The sequence below is a fragment of the Garra rufa genome, chromosome 14 (assembly GCF_049309525.1).
Source record: "Garra rufa chromosome 14, GarRuf1.0, whole genome shotgun sequence".
Taxonomy (NCBI): domain Eukaryota; kingdom Metazoa; phylum Chordata; class Actinopteri; order Cypriniformes; family Cyprinidae; genus Garra; species Garra rufa.
Genome location: NC_133374.1, coordinates 40,217,797 through 40,236,523, shown reverse-complemented (window position 1 = coordinate 40,236,523; position 18,727 = coordinate 40,217,797). Strand labels below are relative to the sequence as shown.

Below are 18,727 nucleotides of genomic sequence, written 5' to 3'. Positions count from 1 at the left end.
GCAAACATTTCAGGTTTTTTGACATACCCTAACTGTCATGAACAGAACACACAGAGACAAGACGATTGTTTGAGGTTAAAAATTATATAAATTGTCTTTTTTTGTTTGTTTGTTTGTTTGTTTGTTTGTTTGTTTGTTTTTAGAAAATAACCCATCAATTCACTAGAAAAGACCTTTCTTCCTCGGCTGGGATCGTTTAGAGCCCTTTGAAGCTGCATTTAAACTGCATTTTGGAAGTTCAAACTCGGGGACACCATAGAAGTTCATTATATGGAGAGAAAGAAATGTTTTCCTCAAACAAAAAAAAAAATTCTTCATAACTGAAGAAAGAAAGACATGAACTTCTTGGATGGCAAGGCAGTGAGTACTTTTTTGTTCTGGAAGTGAACTACTCCTTTAAGGTTTTTGAAGGCACTTAAAAGAAATCTGATGAAGTCTGGCTTTGTTGGCATTCTGTTGAGCTTGAGGCATTCAAATACACTGGCTGGGTCGCCTCAGGGTATCTCCTTTATCAACGGACCTTACTGGGGAATCTGGTCAAGCTTGAAAATTCACATTTACATGTTTTCAGATTCATCAGATATGCATTCCTCTCTTCTGAGAAAATCTTAAAAATCTGAAGGTTGGGAACAGTCATTATTACAATTTGGAGAGGAGCAAACACTTTCAAGCCAATGTAGCTGAGCAAACAAGAGAAAAATGGTGTCTATGTGTCGACAGATGGTAGGCCTGTCCCTGGCCATTATTGTTTTTTTGGGAGCCATTCTGAGTTGTGCCATTCCCATTTGGAAGGTGAGCAAGTTCATTGGAGACATACTTGTGACAACGCAGATCATCTGGGAGGGCTTGTGGATGAGCTGTGTGGAGCAGAGCACAGGACAAATGCAGTGAAAAATCTACGACTCGCTCCGGGCTTTACCTCAGGACCTGCAGGCTGCTAGAGCACTTATGATCATCTCCATCTTTGTCTGCCTCTTTGCGATCATCCTGCAAATTATCAGTGTAAAGTCTCTCTTTGTCAAGAGAGAAGACACCAAGGCAAAGGTGGCTATCGTCAGTGGTGTGATCTTCATCATCGCTGGAGTGTTGGTCCTGGTTCCAGTCTTCTGGTCAGCGAACACCATCATCAGGGATTTCTACAATCCAATTTTCTCAGATGAACAAATGAGATGGCTTGGGGCTTCTCTCTATATCGGATGGGCTGCGGCTGCACTGCTGATCCTTGGAGGAGGTATTGTGCAGCTCCTGTCCAACCAAGAAAAAAGATACAAAATGCCGTGATAATATTTATGGCAATAGGGAAAAGTCTTTAAAATTATGGAATGAAGAACTAGAAACCTCATGCGTTTGATCCTCTGGGAATACCTGAACTGATCTATACCTTCAATGCAATGCAAGTTGATTTGAATAAATAAGTCAGTATAAATACATATATATACCAACGAAATTAACTACAAAGCTCAGGCAGGAAAATGGGGACAGAAAACTATACCAAAAACAGGGATATTTTGTTACTGTTTTATTGATGGCAGTGTTGCCATCAATAAAACAGTAACAAAGTATCCCTGTTTTTGGTATAGTTTTCTGTCCCCATTTTCCTGCCTGAGCTTTGTAGTTAATTTCGTTGGTTGTTAATTAGTCACTCATACCTGTTCTGCATTTTCTTGATTGCACTTCTTTACCATTTACCCCTTGTGCGACCTTATGGATATTTTTGTCCATTTCAGTTTTGTTTTTTGTTATAAGTGTGTCTGTGTTAATGCCAAATTTGAATATTTAACCCTCATTTCCTTCAAAAAAAATCTATTTTACCCTCCGTACTAAAAAATACTCACACTCAGGACCTTAAGGACAAAAATGTCCACATTGAAACCCATTAAAACTGCAATTTTTTTTAACCCAGGATCATTTGACTATAAAATGATGCAATATTTGCTCATAGGCATTCATTATATTGGCAAGGCTTAAAATTTTAAATTTTTACCATTTTTTACTACATTGTGCCATTTCTTTCAAATTTGGCACATACATTTAAAAACAAAAAAAATCTAACACTCAAAATTCCTCAAAATTAATTTAAAGGGTTACAACTCTGAAAATTAATGAATTGGTGTCTATGAATAGAACAGATGCTGGTTAAAAAAAAAAAAAATCAGTGAAAATGGAAAAAATATTAATAAATCATATTTTTATGACAGTTTTTGGACATGGACATTTTTGTACCTATGTGTAAGTTTTTTTTTTTTTTTTTAACACACAAGGGTTAAAGGAAAAGTTCACTTCCAGAATGAAGATTTCCTGATAATGTACTCACCCTCATGTCATCCAAGATGTTTATGTCTTTCTTTCTTAAGTCGAAAAGAAATTATTAGGATGGTTTTTTTTTTCCATTTCGTGGACTTCAATAGGGATCAACGGGTTGAAGGACCAAACTGTTTCATTACAGCTTCTAAGGGTTCTACACGATCCCAGCCAAGAAATGGGGGTCTTCTAATGAAACAATTGGCCATTTTCTTAAGAAATAAAAAGTAATATGACTTTTATTCACAAATCTTGCACAAGCTCTGTGATGCACATATATTCATGCATTGCATAATCACGTTGGAAGAGAGTCGCATGTGGTTAGAGTCGGTATACTTCAGTTAAAAGAAGGTAGGGTAGGACAAAAACCTCATCCAAAATCATCCATCAACATTGTTTCACCTTTTTTGTGAAGTCTGTTTAATTTTCTTTACCCTGTGACTTTCTTTTGCTTTACGTTCACTTTGTAAACACTGGGTTGGTACTTCCGCCTACATCAGGTGTGCGTGATTACATAATGCATGAGGTAGAACTAGTGCAAGATGAGTATTAGATGGTTAAAAAGTATATAAACTAGTATTTTTCATAGAATATGACATTGTTTCGGCTTTTAGATAAGACCCTTATTCGTGATCATGTAGAGCCTGTTGAAGCTGCATTGAAACAGCAATTTGGACCTTCAACCTATTGGCCACTATCAAGGTCCACTTTATGGAGAAAAATCCTGAAATGTTTTCCTCAAAAAACTTAATTTCTTTTCAACTATAGAAAGTAAGACGTGAACTTCTTGGATGACATACTAATTCATCAGGAAATTTTCATTTTGGATTCTCCTTTAAGCCTGGTGTTTCCTTCTGTTCCTTGTCCAGTATTGGTTCTGTTTGACATAGTATTTAAGTTATGTTATCTTTCCATTGATCTCCAGTGTTTTCTTGAGAATGTAAATGAAGACTGTGTGGTAGAAATTCTCCTACACACCTGACTCAAGATACCTGTTGGGGTCTGATCTGCTAGGGACATATCCCCAAACATTCTTTGGCAACGCATACAAATTTATACTCTAGCATACTGGCAACATTTGCCAAGTTGGATGGCGTCTCGCCCTTTTTGAACGCTATTAATTGGGACTAAGATGTTTGAGCATTCCACTAACCTGCTGTGCAACAGTAACCAGACAGATTCCAGACTCTCATTATGGATATAATGCCATAGCCCACCTCAGATGGAGAGCTTAAGTGTACCGTGATGCGCGAGCCAACACCTGTAAAGAGGACTATGTAAAACATAACTCAAGCATCACAAAATGTCTGACCCGCTTTGTGAGCTGGCAACAGCGTCCATCATCAAGGGAGTAGTTTAATGGCATGGAGGGTAGCCCCACCCACATTACCACTGCTAAGGGTGAGTTGCAGCTGGCCTCTTCAAAAAAAATTATTATTAGGAAGAGAAAATTTCCCTGAATCTCCCATCCCTGCAGCCCTAAATCTCCTGCGTCCCCATTGGTTCTGTCCAGCTAGATGTCCACAGAGTTCCCACTCAGTCACCCTCCCCTACCTCCTCTTCCAAATCAAGACCTTCCTTCAACCCCTCCTCCGCTGGTTCCCATCGGCTCCTCAGCTCCTCGCTGGTTTACTCTACTCTCTGCCAGGGTCTCCAGCTCCATCTCAGCAGTAGAATCCAATAACTCCACCTCAGGCCTCTGACACTTCAGATCCTCCTTACCTCAAAGCTCCCTCGACTCTACTGTGGCCTGTCAGTCCTTGGAATCCACTGGGCTCCATCTTGGTCAGTCATTAGTCTGTCTTTGCAATGGTCTTCCAATCCTCTGGCTTCACCTTGTCCCTCCATCTCTCTGGCTCTGTCCAGCTCCCCCTTCTCTCTGGCTAAACCTTGGTCCTCAGTCACACTGGATTTGCCCCCATTCTGCCTGTCACCCTGGCTCTCCGTCTCTTCGGCTCCACCATGGCTTCTTCCACCCTTGAACCCACCATGGGCCAGGACTCCGGCTTCTGTTACAACTTTGCTTTTGAAGTTGTATTATCTTTCTTTTAATCCAGTTCCAGTGTGGATTTAAATAAAGACTGTTTACTTCATACTCCTTTGTCATGCACCTCACTTCAACCACCAACAGCATTGCAACTGTATTGTAAAGGTATTAATTAAAGCATATTAATCCAATTTTATTAAAAATTTATAAATACGACTTTTGATTTAAATGTTGTGGCAAAATCTGATCCTTAATGAAAACAAAAAAATCTGTCTCTCTTGGCTCAGTGCAACTACTAATCTTATGATTATGAACCTCTTTAATATACAGTATAATTGTATGACTTGTTCCACATTAACTGGAATTTATTTCATTATTCAACAGTTGTAACAGCATATTAGTGAGATTCTAATTCCAGTGATGGAAACTCAAGGCATGTTGTGTAATGATTAATTGGCCCATTAAGGTTCTTAGAAGGTGCTTAAAAGACAACCTGCGCTGTAACATGTTAACGTAAAGCAATTGAGCAATTTAAAAAAAAGTACTTAAAGGAGAAGTTCACTTCCAAAACAAACATTTATAGATGATTTACTCACCCGCTTGTCATCCGAGATATTCATGTGTTTCTTTCTTCAGTCGCAAAGAAATTGTATTTTTTTTTTGTTTTTTTTTTTTGAGTAGAACATTTCAGGATTTCTCTCCATATTGGAGACTTCAATGGTCTGCATATACTCTGAGATGAGAGTTTTTCGATATACCCTAACTGTCTTGATCTGGAGTACACAGAGCTAGACAAAATGAGCATTTGAGGTTAAAAAGTACATATATTGTCAAATTTTTTTTTAGAAAATAACCAATTGTTTTGCTAAATAAGACCCTTCTTCCTTGGCTAGGATCAGCTGAAGCTGCTCCACTATTTGGAGAGAAATCCTGAAATGTTTACATCAAAAAACACAATTTCATTTTATATCTTGGTAAACACTAGTGTTTATTAACATGAAACTAATTTCCAATCGTCTGAGAGAATCTTTAAATCTTTGTTTACATGGATGAAGTCAGTAACATTATCTTTGACACAGTTAAGAGAGACAAAACACCAGCTAAATGCAGCCAAAACCAGACCTATATGCATCTTCACGGAAAGTACAAGCAGGCAGCATATCTGAAGAATCTTTCTTTGGAATCTTGTTCAGCAGGATTAACCAAACAGATATGCAAAACCCCTCCCAGCGAGGATCTGTGTCTAAATCAAACAGGCCATCACTTCCTGCTTGTTTCTCAGACACCTATGGGTTAAGACCAGACCAACAGCTGCGTTTGAGTTTGACAACACCAGCAGCATCGACATGGGGAGAATTGCTAAAGAGGTTTCTGGCCAGGTGCTGTGCTTCTTTGGATTTGTCGGCATATGTGTCTGCTGTGGCATTCCCATGTGGCGCGTCACTTCGTACATCGGTGCCAACATCGTCACGGGCCAGATCGTCTGGGACGGCTTGTGGATGAACTGTGTGATGCAGAGCACAGGACAGATGCAGTGTAAAGTCCAAGACTCAATCATGCGAACGACCCAGGATTTGCAAGCGGCACGTGCGCTGACCGTCATCGCAATAGTGATCGGCTTCATTGGGATGCTATTGACATTTGTTGGAGGCCAGTGCAGCAGCTGTCTGAAGAAAGAGTCATCCATGGCCAAAGTGGTGATCTGTGGTGGCATCCTGTGTATTGTTGCTGGAGTTGTTTGTCTTATTCCGGTCTGCTGGTCCTCAGCCTACACCATCTCAGATTTTCAGAGCATTCTCACAATCGAGACCCAAAAGAGGGAGCTTGGGGCATCCATTTACATTGGCTGGGGCGCCTCAGGGTTTCTTATTCTAGGAGGAACAATTCTGTGTACTTCCTGTCCACCAAGAGAAGATATGTACCCAAATTACCCTGCCATGTACCCCTACCAAGGACCTATGTATGGGCCTCCTGGACCTTATATGCCTGCCAAAACATACGCACCGAGCCCTGTTTATACTGGAGCTTATGTGCCTAACAAACCTTATCCACCCCCAACTTACTCACCTGTTCCAGGACAATATGTTTAATGGACAATATTTGTGACTGACACCTTCTGAAACAGTGCTTCTCAGAATTTGTAAATTAAATCTCTGCTTGCTTTAGAGTTTGGATGAATAATATGTATACATCCAACAGTGTTCACTCAGAAATTGTTAGTAAATTTCATAAACAATTGTACATCAAGTAACACTAAATTAAATGTAAAACTCTGAAATTGTATTTTCCTGTAAAATGTACTGTTTATTTTAAAACTTTGAAAAATCATTTTAAGTGTATTCTCAGTGACTTGCTGGAGTGACTTCTTTTGCTTGCCTTTGAATGAAGATGATTTGGAAAACTCGTTTGCCCTCATTCTGTTGGTAGAGATGTTGTAATGCTAATGAAGTATGTATATAAGTATGTTTCAGCAGAGCAGGTGAATTTTGCAAGTACTGTTGTGTCATTCACTTTTTGCAAATCCAGCCTTTTCTGATGTTTTGTAATTTTGATTGCTTTTGACAAATGTAGCTTTGTATTTTTAAAAATGGTCTTGTCAATAAATATATTTCTGGATTATTATAAATTATGCCATGTTTTCATTTTTATATTTATTAGTTGATTAACTGAAACGTCAGCTCCATTTTCACTATGAATATAATTTAAATGGTCATTTAATTTTAAGAAAAGTCCTGGTGCAACTTTATTGTAAACTCTACTTGGAAAGCACCATGAATTCTGCCTGGACTGTTACAGGAAATAAATTCAGTTTAGATATCAATTACAGAAGTAAGAAAAGAAAACTAACTAAAATATAATGCATATCAAAAAAGCATTTAATTCATCCTGCCATCACTCCACTGATAGGCTTATACTTCTTAGTTTTATTTTTAGCTTCTTATTTTTTGTTTTGAATCTCAACAAGTTTGTGTGTGATATCTCCCCAATCCTTTCGGTCGACGACTTGGTTCCATTGTTTTGTGTGACGTTTATTGTTCATTTCCTTGTTGATGACCATCTCACCGAAACTACCTTGGGAATCTGGTCAGGCTTGAAAATTCACCTTCACCCGGTTTCTAACTTGGACTCCTCCCTTCTGAGACAATCTTAAAACTCTGAAGACAAGGCACAGAAGTCATTACCACAATAAACAGAGGGACAAACATTTACTTCCAAGCCAGCAAAGGCGAGCAAAGAACAGCAAAATGGTGTCTATGTGTCGACAGGTCCTAGGCCTCTCCTTGGGCATGATTGGATTCATAGGAGCGATTGTGATCTGCGCCCTTCCCATGTGGAAGATAACTGCGTTCATTGGGGCCAATATTGTGACTGCACAGACCATCTGGGAGGGCTTGTGGATGAACTGTGTGGTCCAGAGCACAGGACAGATGCAGTGCAAAATCTATGACTCGCTCCTGGCTTTACCTCAGGACTTGCAGGCTGCTCGTGCGCTTTTGATCGTTGCCATCATTATCTGCGTCTTTGGGGTCGTTCTGGGGATCGCCGGTGGAAAATGCACCAACTTTGTGGAGAGGGAAGAATCCAAGGCAAAGGTGGCTATCGCCAGTGGTGTGATCTTCATCATCGCTGGAGTGTTGGTCCTGGTTCCCGTCTGCTGGTCAGCGAACACCATTGTCAGAGATTTCTACAATCCCCTTCTCACAGATGCCCAAAGGAGGGAGCTCGGGCCTTCTCTTTATATCGGATGGGGTGCGGCTGCACTGCTGATCCTTGGAGGAGGTATTCTGTGCAGCTCCTGCCCGCCTAAGGACAACTACAACATCAAATACGATAAGCCACGATCCACTGCCACCAGCAGAGCATACGTCTAAAAGAAATCAAACACTTGCAAAGACTTTCTACTTACAAAGACCCTTTTCTCGTCAAACCTCTTTATTCTCACCTCCGGATTTTTTTCCCCTAAGGAGAAACGAAAGAAGGACAGTGTCTGATATGGCATAGTTTATTTACTGAGATTGTGTGCTGTGATTATCCAGATCATTGAAAGAGAAAAGTGTGCATTTACAATGTGATGAGAGGAATCAAACTCAGGGAAGCGATCTGAAATGTTCTGAAATGTTAAGAAACAAGCTGTTTTTGTAATTTATGTTTAATATGATGTTACATTAATCAGAAAAAAGAACAATATCTACCTGTTGATAAAACACAATGGCTATGGTTTTATAAAATGTACATTAACTCTCCTAGTTTTAATTTTTTAACAACATAAATGAGCATTTTTGCACAAAGATGTCTTGATCAGTAAATCTGACTTACTGTTTGTTTGTTTGTTTGTTTGTTTGTTTGTTTGTTTGTTTATTAAAATAAATGGTTCTGTAAAAGTCTTTATTGATACTGTTTTGACATCATTTCATATTATAGTTTGACATTACTGATTATTCTCACATCAAAGAAAACATTACAGATCAAGCTCACCTCTAATGGTGACTAAACTGTTGAAAATAGCAACAGAGATGTTGGCAACGACCTGTAAAACCAGTTTTAAGCAATGCTGTCAAGAAATAATAATAATAAACAATTATAATGCATGTTCAGTCCGTCTCTACTTCATTGAAAGAAATTTGATCAAAATTAGGCCCACTAAGCAAAAGTAATTGTTTCTTCAGTAATATTTCATCCATGGTAGTGTATATTTTTAAATGGGTGAACATTGTTGAAATAACCAAAAAAATAAATAAATTAAATTATGCTGCTCAGTGGTGAAAGTGCAGCCAGTAGTGGTTTTGCAAGCAAAAAAATAAAAATAAAAAGCTTCTTAGCTTCCTGGCTAAATAAAATCAATGTAAAATCACTAGATCTATGACGAGGCGAAACAAGGAGGCACGAGAAACTTTTTTTTTTTTTAAAGCTACAACCACACCTAACAAGTTCTGTCAGCTTTTCTAGGGAAGCAAAATGGCCATGTTTTCAGTACATGTAGATACAGACCTATATAATATTATACTAATAATCAGAATTTGTTCAAAATGTGTCTGTGTCATTGCTATATGGTGGACCAAACCGGTATAAACAATTGAAGGAAGGGCCTTTTTTGAAATATCTATGCCCTGGGCATGCCAAAATCACAGTCCATCCTTGAGATTCACATTAATCCATTTCAGCACATTAGCATATTTTCAAAATAAACAGGTGAGCACATAATTTAAATATCCCTCGAAAGCAGCATGTTTTAATCATTCAATGAAAAACAATGAATCTCTATTCCAACCAAAACACTTTGGAGTTGTTTTGCTGAAACGTTGGTTTCAGGTCCTCCCAAACCGGTTAGACGAGGTCAACGGTGATACTAGCATAGGCGTTTGTCTGAATATTAACAAAAGGATGTGGGTCACATACTTTTAGAAAGCATTTCCAAAAAGCATTGTAAAATTGATTATTGTACTCCAAATGAACCTGGATAAGTAAAACAACACTGAGTTCAATCTGTTGAAAGCTTTCAGTATGCTTCCAAACAAGTGTAATCAAACAAAAAACACTATCTCTTCCATATATAAATTGACAAAGGACCGTAAACCGATCTCTGGTATATTTAAAACCCCTTTATTGTCACAAACGCATAGAATCCCACAAAGCTGCTTTGCCTCAGTTTGTGCAGAATCTCATTCGGACTAGCATGCTTTTTTCTGAATCCGGCGTGTTTACCTCTTAGACTGATACTGAGATGGCGTCTATGGGTGTGCAGTTATTGGGTTGTGTCCTGGCCCTGTTCGGCTGGATTGGAGTAACAATTGTGTGTGCACTTCCCATGTGGAGAGTAACAGCTTTCATTGGCACCAACATTGTGACCTCTCAGGTCTTTTGGGAGGGGATCTGGATGAGCTGTGTGGTTGAGAGCACCGGACAGATGCAGTGTAAGGTCTACGACTCCATGCTGGCGCTGAGCCCCGATATGCAGGTTGCTCGCGTCCTGGTGGTCTTCTCCATCCTGGTGGGCATCGTTGGGATTCTCGTGGCACTCGTCTCAGGGAAATGCACCAACTTCATAACTGAGGAACGTGGAAAAGTGAAAGCATCCATTGTTGCAGGGGTGCTATTGATGGTCTCTGGAGTTCTGTGCCTTATCACTGTGTCTTGGACCGCCGTCATTATAATAAATGACTTCTACAATCCCCTTTTACTGGATTCTCAGCGCAGGGAGCTGGGGGCTTCGCTGTACCTCGGCTGGGCCACAGGGCTCCTCCTGGTGCTGGGAGGGGGGCTGCTTTGCAGTTCTTGTCCACCAAAAGAGAACTGCTCAACGTCTGTCATATACAATCCTATAAAGATGTCAAAGCCACCCAGTGGGGACGACGCTCCTCTAAGACACACGGTTCCAATATCACGGTCTCCTACTCCTTCCAAGACCTACATCTAGACCTGACACCATTTGAAAACAATCTGAAAGATAATTTTGTACTTTGATTTTTAAATGACAGAATAGTGAGGGATACATTTTTAGAGCACTTTTTAACAGTTTTAATTCTCTTTTGTAAATGCTTGTGAAAAGGCACTTGTTTTATTAATAACAATGTGTGGTATTATGTTAATTAATCAGGCCCAAACTGCAAAGCCTATCCTATTTTATCCTATTCTGGATTCAGAGGGTGCAAAAAATCTAAATATTGAGAAAATCACCTTCAAAGCTGTCCAAATTAAGTTCTTAGCAATGCATATTACTAATCAAAAATTATGTTTTAATATATTTACAGTATGTTCAATATATGCTAAATATATGTTGAAACTCAAGATATATTTTGTTTCAACCTTCATATACCAAAATATATTTTAAGATGTATTTCAGTTGCAAGAAAATACTTTCCCAATCTTACGGTGGCTGACATTTAGTCTAAATGCAAATTTTTCAAAGATATGTTCACAAAACAGTTTTTCTTCGAATGTGAAACATGAATGTATTTCTTTTTATCTCACAGTTCCCAGAATTGTGTGATATAAACTCACTATTGCAAGAAATAAAGTCAAAATTGTCAGATAAAAACTGACTTTTTTTTTTTTTTTCAGAATTGCGTGCTATAAACTTGCAGTTGCAAGTTCCAAAGTCAGAATTGGAAATATTAACTTACAATATATATTTTTTTCTTAGAATTGCACGTTTTTATCTCACAATTCTGACTTATTATTAGTCACTGACTTAATATTTCTTGCAATTGTGTATATATCACGCAATTCTGAGAATCTCAGAATTGTGAGATATAAACCAGCATTTGCAAGTTAAAGTCAGAATTGCGATATATAAACTCACAATTTTTTTTCTCAGAATTGCATGATATAAACTCACTATTACAAGAAATAAAGTCAAAATTGTGAGATAAAAACTCACAATTCTGACTTTTTCCCTTAGAATAGCATGACATTAAAACAATTGCAAGAAATAAAGTCAGATTTTTATGATATAAACTTGCAATTGTGAGTTCTAAAGTCCGAATTGTGAAATATAAATTCCTTTTTTTTTCTCAGAATTGCATGATATAAACTCAGTTGCAAGAAATAAAGTCAGAATTGTGAGGTAAAAACTTACAATTATGACTTTTCTTCTCAGAATTGTGATTTAAACTTGCATTTGTGAGTTAAAGTCAGAATTGCGAAATATAAACTCACAATTATTTTTTTCTCAAAATTGCATGATATAAACTCACTATTGCAAGAAATAAAGTAAAATATGTGAGATAAAAACTCACAATTCTGACTTTTTTCTCAGAATTGTATGATATAAACACAATTGTAGGCAAGTATTAAAGTCAGAATTTGCGTAATACTCACAATTCTTTTTTCTCAGAGTGATATAAACTCACAATTGCAAGAAATAGTTATAATTGTGAGATAAAAACACACAATTCTGACTTTTTTTCCTCAGAATTGCGTGACTTAAACTCAGAATTGAGACAAAAAGCTGCAATTACCTTTTTTATTTTTTATTTAGTGGCGAAAACGGCCTTCTATATGGGATTTTACAGTTGATTTTGTATTGAGAAACTGAATTTACAGCCAAAAACTAATAATTTTTGCTGCTCAGTGGTGAAAGAGCACCTAGTGGTGGATGGAGATCATTTTGTAATATTAACCATTTTTGATTTGACTTTGGTCAAAGATTATGTATCCGTGTCACTATTTGATTCGTCATACAGGCATAAACAGTTGTTGTGGAGAATGTTTTTTCTGATGTACCATTTTTGAGACAACTTATATGAATTTTATAATTAAAGATGTTTCCTAAATCTTTGATGGTTGTTTTATTTTATTTGTATTATTTTGCTTTACTGCGTTCACTCTGGTTTGGTAGGAGTATTATAACAGAGTACACAACACTAGAAAAACCTGCTTTGCAGGAACACCTACTGATACTATTAGTCAGGTCAACAAACCACGTGCATGCTGAGAACAAGATGATGTATAGCTGCGTGTGTTTTTTTTTTTTTTTTTTTTTTTTTTCTTTAATCAATTTCTATTATAGCAATTTTACTGTGAGTTTAAGTAACTGTAGTTAGGGTTAGGGTTAGGGTTAGGGTTATGATGACGATGTATATTTCACCTGTACTACACGTTTCTTCACCTTCTTCATCTACAAAGAGTTATTAATGTAAATAGGCAATGTGACATAAGTGCTTCTTTATATGACACATTTGAATTCATAGTTAATATAAACAGAGTTTAGGCGTTTCAGTTATTAAATTAAACACCAGTTCCCCCGCCTATAGCTTCCTGACAAGGTTCGTGTTACACAGTTCTCAGGCTTATATACACAAACAACCTGGCCTTGCTTACAGTGAAAGCATCATTTCTTATATATCTCCCTTTTCAAAAGTCCAGAGTCACTGTGTTATTTCACATAGCCACTTCAAGGAAATGCCATGTATTTTTTTTAAACAAAGCACATATGAATTCTTTTATGTTGGAGCACATGCACTGCATTCTTGGATATGTAAACAAATGATGTCAAAGACAGAAATAAAAGCAGCTCTCTGTTGAGAAATCTAGTCTACAGTCAGTATCGGTTTCCTTCATGATCCAAACACAAATGTCTCAGTTGAACAAATTCCAATTAAATGTCACCTTGTCAGTGTTTCCTAGTGTTTTCCCCCCTCACATGGACTTATGTTGGTTTCTCCCTTTGTCTCCACCTGTTGTTCTGTGTTGTATTGGTTTTTCCTTGCCCATATTTGGACTTCCCCCTATTAGCTTTAATCAGTTTCACCTGTCTTGTTAACATGCCACACCCCTGTGCCAACCTTTAAGAGTTGTTTGTTCCTCAGTTTTCATTGTCTGGGGCCGTATGTATAAAACTTCTAAGAAATGCTCTTAAGAGTAGTCTTAAACTTTGACTTAAGTGTCAAAAAATTCTTAGTAAGAAGTAGGACTTTTTTAAGAGTAGGAGACTTTTATAAAGAATCTAAAAGCAACTTTCAGTAAAGTTTGAGACTGATTCTTAAGTTCTGACTTAAGTGTTGTAAATTAAGGACTACAATGATTGAAACACAAAATGGCCGCCCTTGACCTCTGAATCAGCCAATAGTGAGCTGCTCATGTGAGTCACAGCAGCACAACACCAATTATTTGATGGAACTACAATACAAACATTTAATTAAGACACTATTTAATATTTCAGTATATTTAAACAAATGCTTTGCATTGTGGAAAATTATCACAAATTATTATTAATGCTTTGAAATCCATGTCTCATTTACAGTTGGAGCAATGATGTGAACAGCTCCAAGAACTCAAAGAAAGCCCACTAACTTAAAAGTTTCTTGTTTTGCAGCATGGTTTGACGGTCAGTTGGAAAGTCAATAAACTGCCTTTAAGTTGTGGCCAAGAGAGAGAAAAAAGTGTTACTGATTTTTTAAGCATATTGCATATTTGCTTGGAGTCAATTGTTTTACTTTTATTTATTTTTTTGATAATAATGCAGTAAAATGTGTCATATTTTTTGGCATTGCTGTCCTACAAAGAAATTATGAACACATGCAAAAACAAGAGAGGACCAACACAAAATTAATAACTGATTATGTTGTATTCAATGTCAATGTTGACAGTTTAGTGATTTTGTCACTAGATTTGTTGACGTCCTTCCCCTTGAAGGGATTTGTTGAAGTCCTTTTGAGACTTTGAAACTAAACCTTATTTAGATTACAACACTCTCCCACTGATATATTTATATTATATAGATCAGTGAACTCGCCATTATGTCCTCATCCTCATCAGCTACATTGTGTGACTGTTTTAACTACTTTCAATTGAAAGCAGTTAGCAACATTGATCAGTGTTTTTTTTTTTTTTCATATTTTGATGGTTTAAGTGAAATGTGAGGTCATTAAAACCCTCCACACATCACTTTTGGTCACTGATGTGTTTTGTAAGGTTAGTGTCACAATATTTAAGACCCTGCTTACTGTGTCATCACCAGTGCTTTGCTGCATTTTTACAATCTTTCAAATTTTCCAGTGAAAATAAATAAACAAACAAACATATTATTGCAGCTAGAGCATTGATTTGTAGAGTGGATTAAGTTATTATGCTTATTACTTGGTCAATTACAAAAATAAATACATTAAAGAATGCTTGATGGTCACGGTTGTATCATTTGATCAACTCTATATCATCATATAACTCCAATATGTCATATGTGTATTGTAAAGTGTGTGCAGTGTTGCCAGACGTACGATAATTATCGTATTTGTACCATAATTTTGACCTCTGTACGATGTACGATCAATAATACCACAATGTACGATAATTTCAGAATTTTGTGACACCATGGTCGTTGTAATTATAGAGCTTCTATTCTCAAAGATCTAGCTGTGTGGATTCTACGTCTACCTTCATGATTGTGAGGAGACGTGAACGTGTGTTACGCATGCCTTTCATCCAATCTTACGTCTTCTCAACCAATCATCGTGGAGAATGGCTCTCTCTCACTAGCACAAGTTAACGTTCCTGTCGTACTTAGGTCAGTTGTTTCAAAACTGAGGTTGTTAGTTTAACAATAAAGTATAGAAAATGAGTGCTGAAAAGGATAAATCGCTGTAACATCTAGATTAATAGCTGTATTTTGAACGTTTGACTCGGGTAAGATAATTAGTTTAGCATTGCAATAAGGTATAGAAAATGAGTGCTAAAAAGGAGAAATAGCTGTAACATCTAGATAAATATCTTTATTTTGAACGTTTGACTAAAATACGATAATTTTCTCCCAAATACGATAATTTTGAGCTTCTGGTACGATACTTGGACATTTCCAATCTGGCAACACTGAGTGTGTGTTTCCTCCTTTTTGCTGCCATTGTGTTACTCCTAACTAGGTTAGGAGACCTCTCCAACTCTCTTAAATAATTTAGGAGCTGAGACCATAGTCTTAACACTTAAGAACTTTTATGAATCACTCTTTATCTTAAGTCCAGAAATAAGAGTAAAATTACGTCACTCTTAGAATTTTGAAACACTTAAGATTAAAATTTGACTCTGAGAAGCTTTATATATACGGCCCCTGGTCTTAAAGTTATGTCATGGCTGCTGTGTTCCTGGGCCCGTATTCACAAAACATCTTAAGGCTAAAAGTAGCTCATAACTTGCCGATTTAGGAGAAAATCTTAAAAATAATGGGCGTGTCACTCCTAAATTTAGGACTCCTATAAATTTTTGCTCTAAAAGTATTTCACAAAATGTTTTAGCACTAAAACTAACTCCTAAATCTGTGAAATGTTAGGAGCAGTGAAGAGGACTCTCAAGTCACTAAGACCAAATCTCAACTATCCTAAAATGTCTGTTGCTGGCAATCTACCTGGGAACTTAAACTTTTTTTTAGAAACAATCTGTATTTATTTGCACACATGTTTTTTCCCATGCAAATTTTTTGGCTTTGGAGGTTGTTCAAACTCCATATTTTCCTTTGATTATATCCTTGTTTTCATTTACAAGTTGGGCAAGAAGTAACAGCTGTTATTGTGTTCAGTTTGGTTTTCTTTTACAGTTGCATATCTTATTAGCCATGATTGATTTTCTGCCAATAAAAAAGGCTGTTTATATGCAGATCAGCTAATTGTTTATGAGAAACACATAAGTAATAGGCTGATAATCAGCTGAACATATACTTGTTTAATTTGTGACACTTAGCCTAAATTTTTAAATCTTGATGGCAACATTTAAAAAAAAAAAAATTATTTGATTATGGCAACTTAATATCGTGCTCTACAATATTTCTATGAACAAATCTCTGACAGAGACCCTTCTCCTATCAGCCACTCACTGCGTGCATAGTAAATAAGCATGCTGACATCAGGCACAGCAACAAGGTCAACCCTGCCCTTACTCTTAGCTTAAGACTACATTCTATTCCTTAATAAAAGTTTGTCTCAGCAGCTTTGGGAATAGGTTTTAAGAGAAAACTCTCAGCTAAAAACTTTTACTGCTATTTAGGAGAACTCTTAGTGCTAAGATAAAATGTTTTGTGAATACAGGCCCAGGTTTCCTGTTTGTTTCATTAAATACTTTGTTTTGTTGTACTCCTGGCTCTTGCGTATTTCCATCTGGCTCCTCATCCCCAGCACACCGTGATACACCTGTACTTTGATAAACCACCCCCTAGTGAAAGAAAAATATTTTTTTCATATATACATTACATTACATTTACATTTAGCAGATGCTTTTATCCAAAGCGACTTACAAAAGAGGACTAAAGAGCAATAACATGCCTTTTTTTTAGAATAGAATTAGAATAGAGGGTGCTAGAGTTAGCGGGTCAAATAAAGATGAAAGAGATGTGTTTTAGCCAATTCTTGAAGATGGCTAAGGACTCAGCTGTTCAGATTGAGTTGGGCAGGTCATTCCACCAAAAGAGTACATGTAATGTAAAAGTCTGTGAAAGTGATTTTGTGCCTCTTTGCGATGGCACAATAATGCACCGTTCACTTGCAGAACGCAAGCTTCTAGAGGCACATAAGTCTGAAGTAATGAATTTAGGTAAAGGGGTGCAGAGCCAGCGGTGGTTTTATAAGCAAACATTAATTCCTTACATTTTATGTGAGTTATTTAAAACATTGCTTCTTAAAAATAAAATAAAAATTTCCCAATGGTTGTCTCTCTTTTCTATCCTCCCCAGCCTCTCCATGGCTCTGCAGGTCTTGGGAATCACTCTTTCGATGATTGGCTTCGCGGGAACCATCATCATCTGCGCTCTGCCCATGTGGAAGGTGACGGCCTTCATCGGCACAAACATTGTGGTGGCTCAGGTCTTCTGGGAGGGACTGTGGATGACGTGTGTGTACGAGCGCATCGGTCAGATGCAGTGTAAGCTCTATGACGCCCTGCTGGATTTGGATCCTTCCCTGCAGGCTTCGCGCGGGTTGATCGTGACCACCATGGCTTTGGCCTGCTTGGCTTTCCTCATCTTTCTGGTTGGGGCTGATTGCACAAACTGCCTCAGTAACCCGCGAGCCAAAGCACGAATCGTGGTGGTTTCTGGGATCACCTTCATGCTTTCTGGGTTGACCGCCGTGGTGCCCGTGTCCTGGACGGCCGACTCTATCATCAGAGACTTTCATAACCCCATAGTGCATGAAGCACTGAAGAGGGAGATGGGAGCGGCGCTCTATGTGGGATGGGTCACGGCAGGCTTTCTGTTTGTCGGTGGGGCGGTTCTCTGCACCAGCTGCCCACCAGAGCGCCACAACTACTCACCGAGATACACCTTAACCAAGACTGACACCCACAGTGGCTATGCCATAAAGAACTATGTGTGATATATAGCACATGCCACCAAACGGACATGCTGATCAAGTGCAAAAGTGATATTGTACAAGTGGTGAACAAGAAAGGTTTATCGGTAACACTTTCTTTGAAGCCACTATTTATAATACATTATAATGGTATTTCTAAGGCATTATAATGAATGCTTAATGCATTATAAAAACCTTATATGTTAAATCATCTCATGAATAATCATAACAACAATTATAATACATTATAATGCTTGCGTATTTAAGGTTGTAACTTTTAAGATTTTGATTTTTTATAACACGCAATGGACGCCATATTAAAACTAATTCGTTTATAATGGACTATATCATACAATATAATACATTAAACATTATAATACATTAAAACTGTTCTTATGAATACTCATTAGATGATACAACTTATTTTAAGTTTTTTTTTTTTTTTTTTTTTTTTTTATAATGCATTATGCATTTATTATAATGCCTTAAAAATACCCTTATAGTGTATTATAAATACAGGCTTCATAGAAAGTGTTACGTTTATCTCAAAGAATATACTCTTTATATGCCAAATGTGACCCTGGAGCACAAAACCAGTCATAATAAGAAGCACAGGTATATATTTGTAGCAATAGCCAAAAAATACATTGTATGGGTGCAAATAATATTTTTC

General features: G+C 37.3%; 2 protein-coding genes across 2 annotated transcripts; both read left to right on the top strand.

The window, feature by feature from the left end:
* Positions 1-699: 699 nt before the first annotated feature.
* On the top strand, positions 700-6,868 carry cldnf (claudin f). The gene is given in 2 exon segments (XM_073817193.1): positions 700-1,172; positions 5,625-6,868. Coding segments are annotated over 2 exon segments (1,227 nt in total). The 3' UTR covers positions 6,379-6,868.
* A 507-nt stretch (positions 6,869-7,375) lies between these two features.
* LOC141284437 (uncharacterized) lies at positions 7,376-18,451 on the top strand. The gene is made up of 4 exons (XM_073817413.1): positions 7,376-8,015; positions 8,269-8,272; positions 10,011-10,672; positions 17,439-18,451. The coding sequence occupies exons 1-4, from the start codon at positions 7,534-7,536 to the stop codon at positions 18,076-18,078; spliced, it is 1,788 nt and encodes a 595-aa protein (XP_073673514.1). The 5' UTR covers positions 7,376-7,533; the 3' UTR covers positions 18,079-18,451.
* The last annotated feature ends 276 nt before the right edge of the window (positions 18,452-18,727 follow it).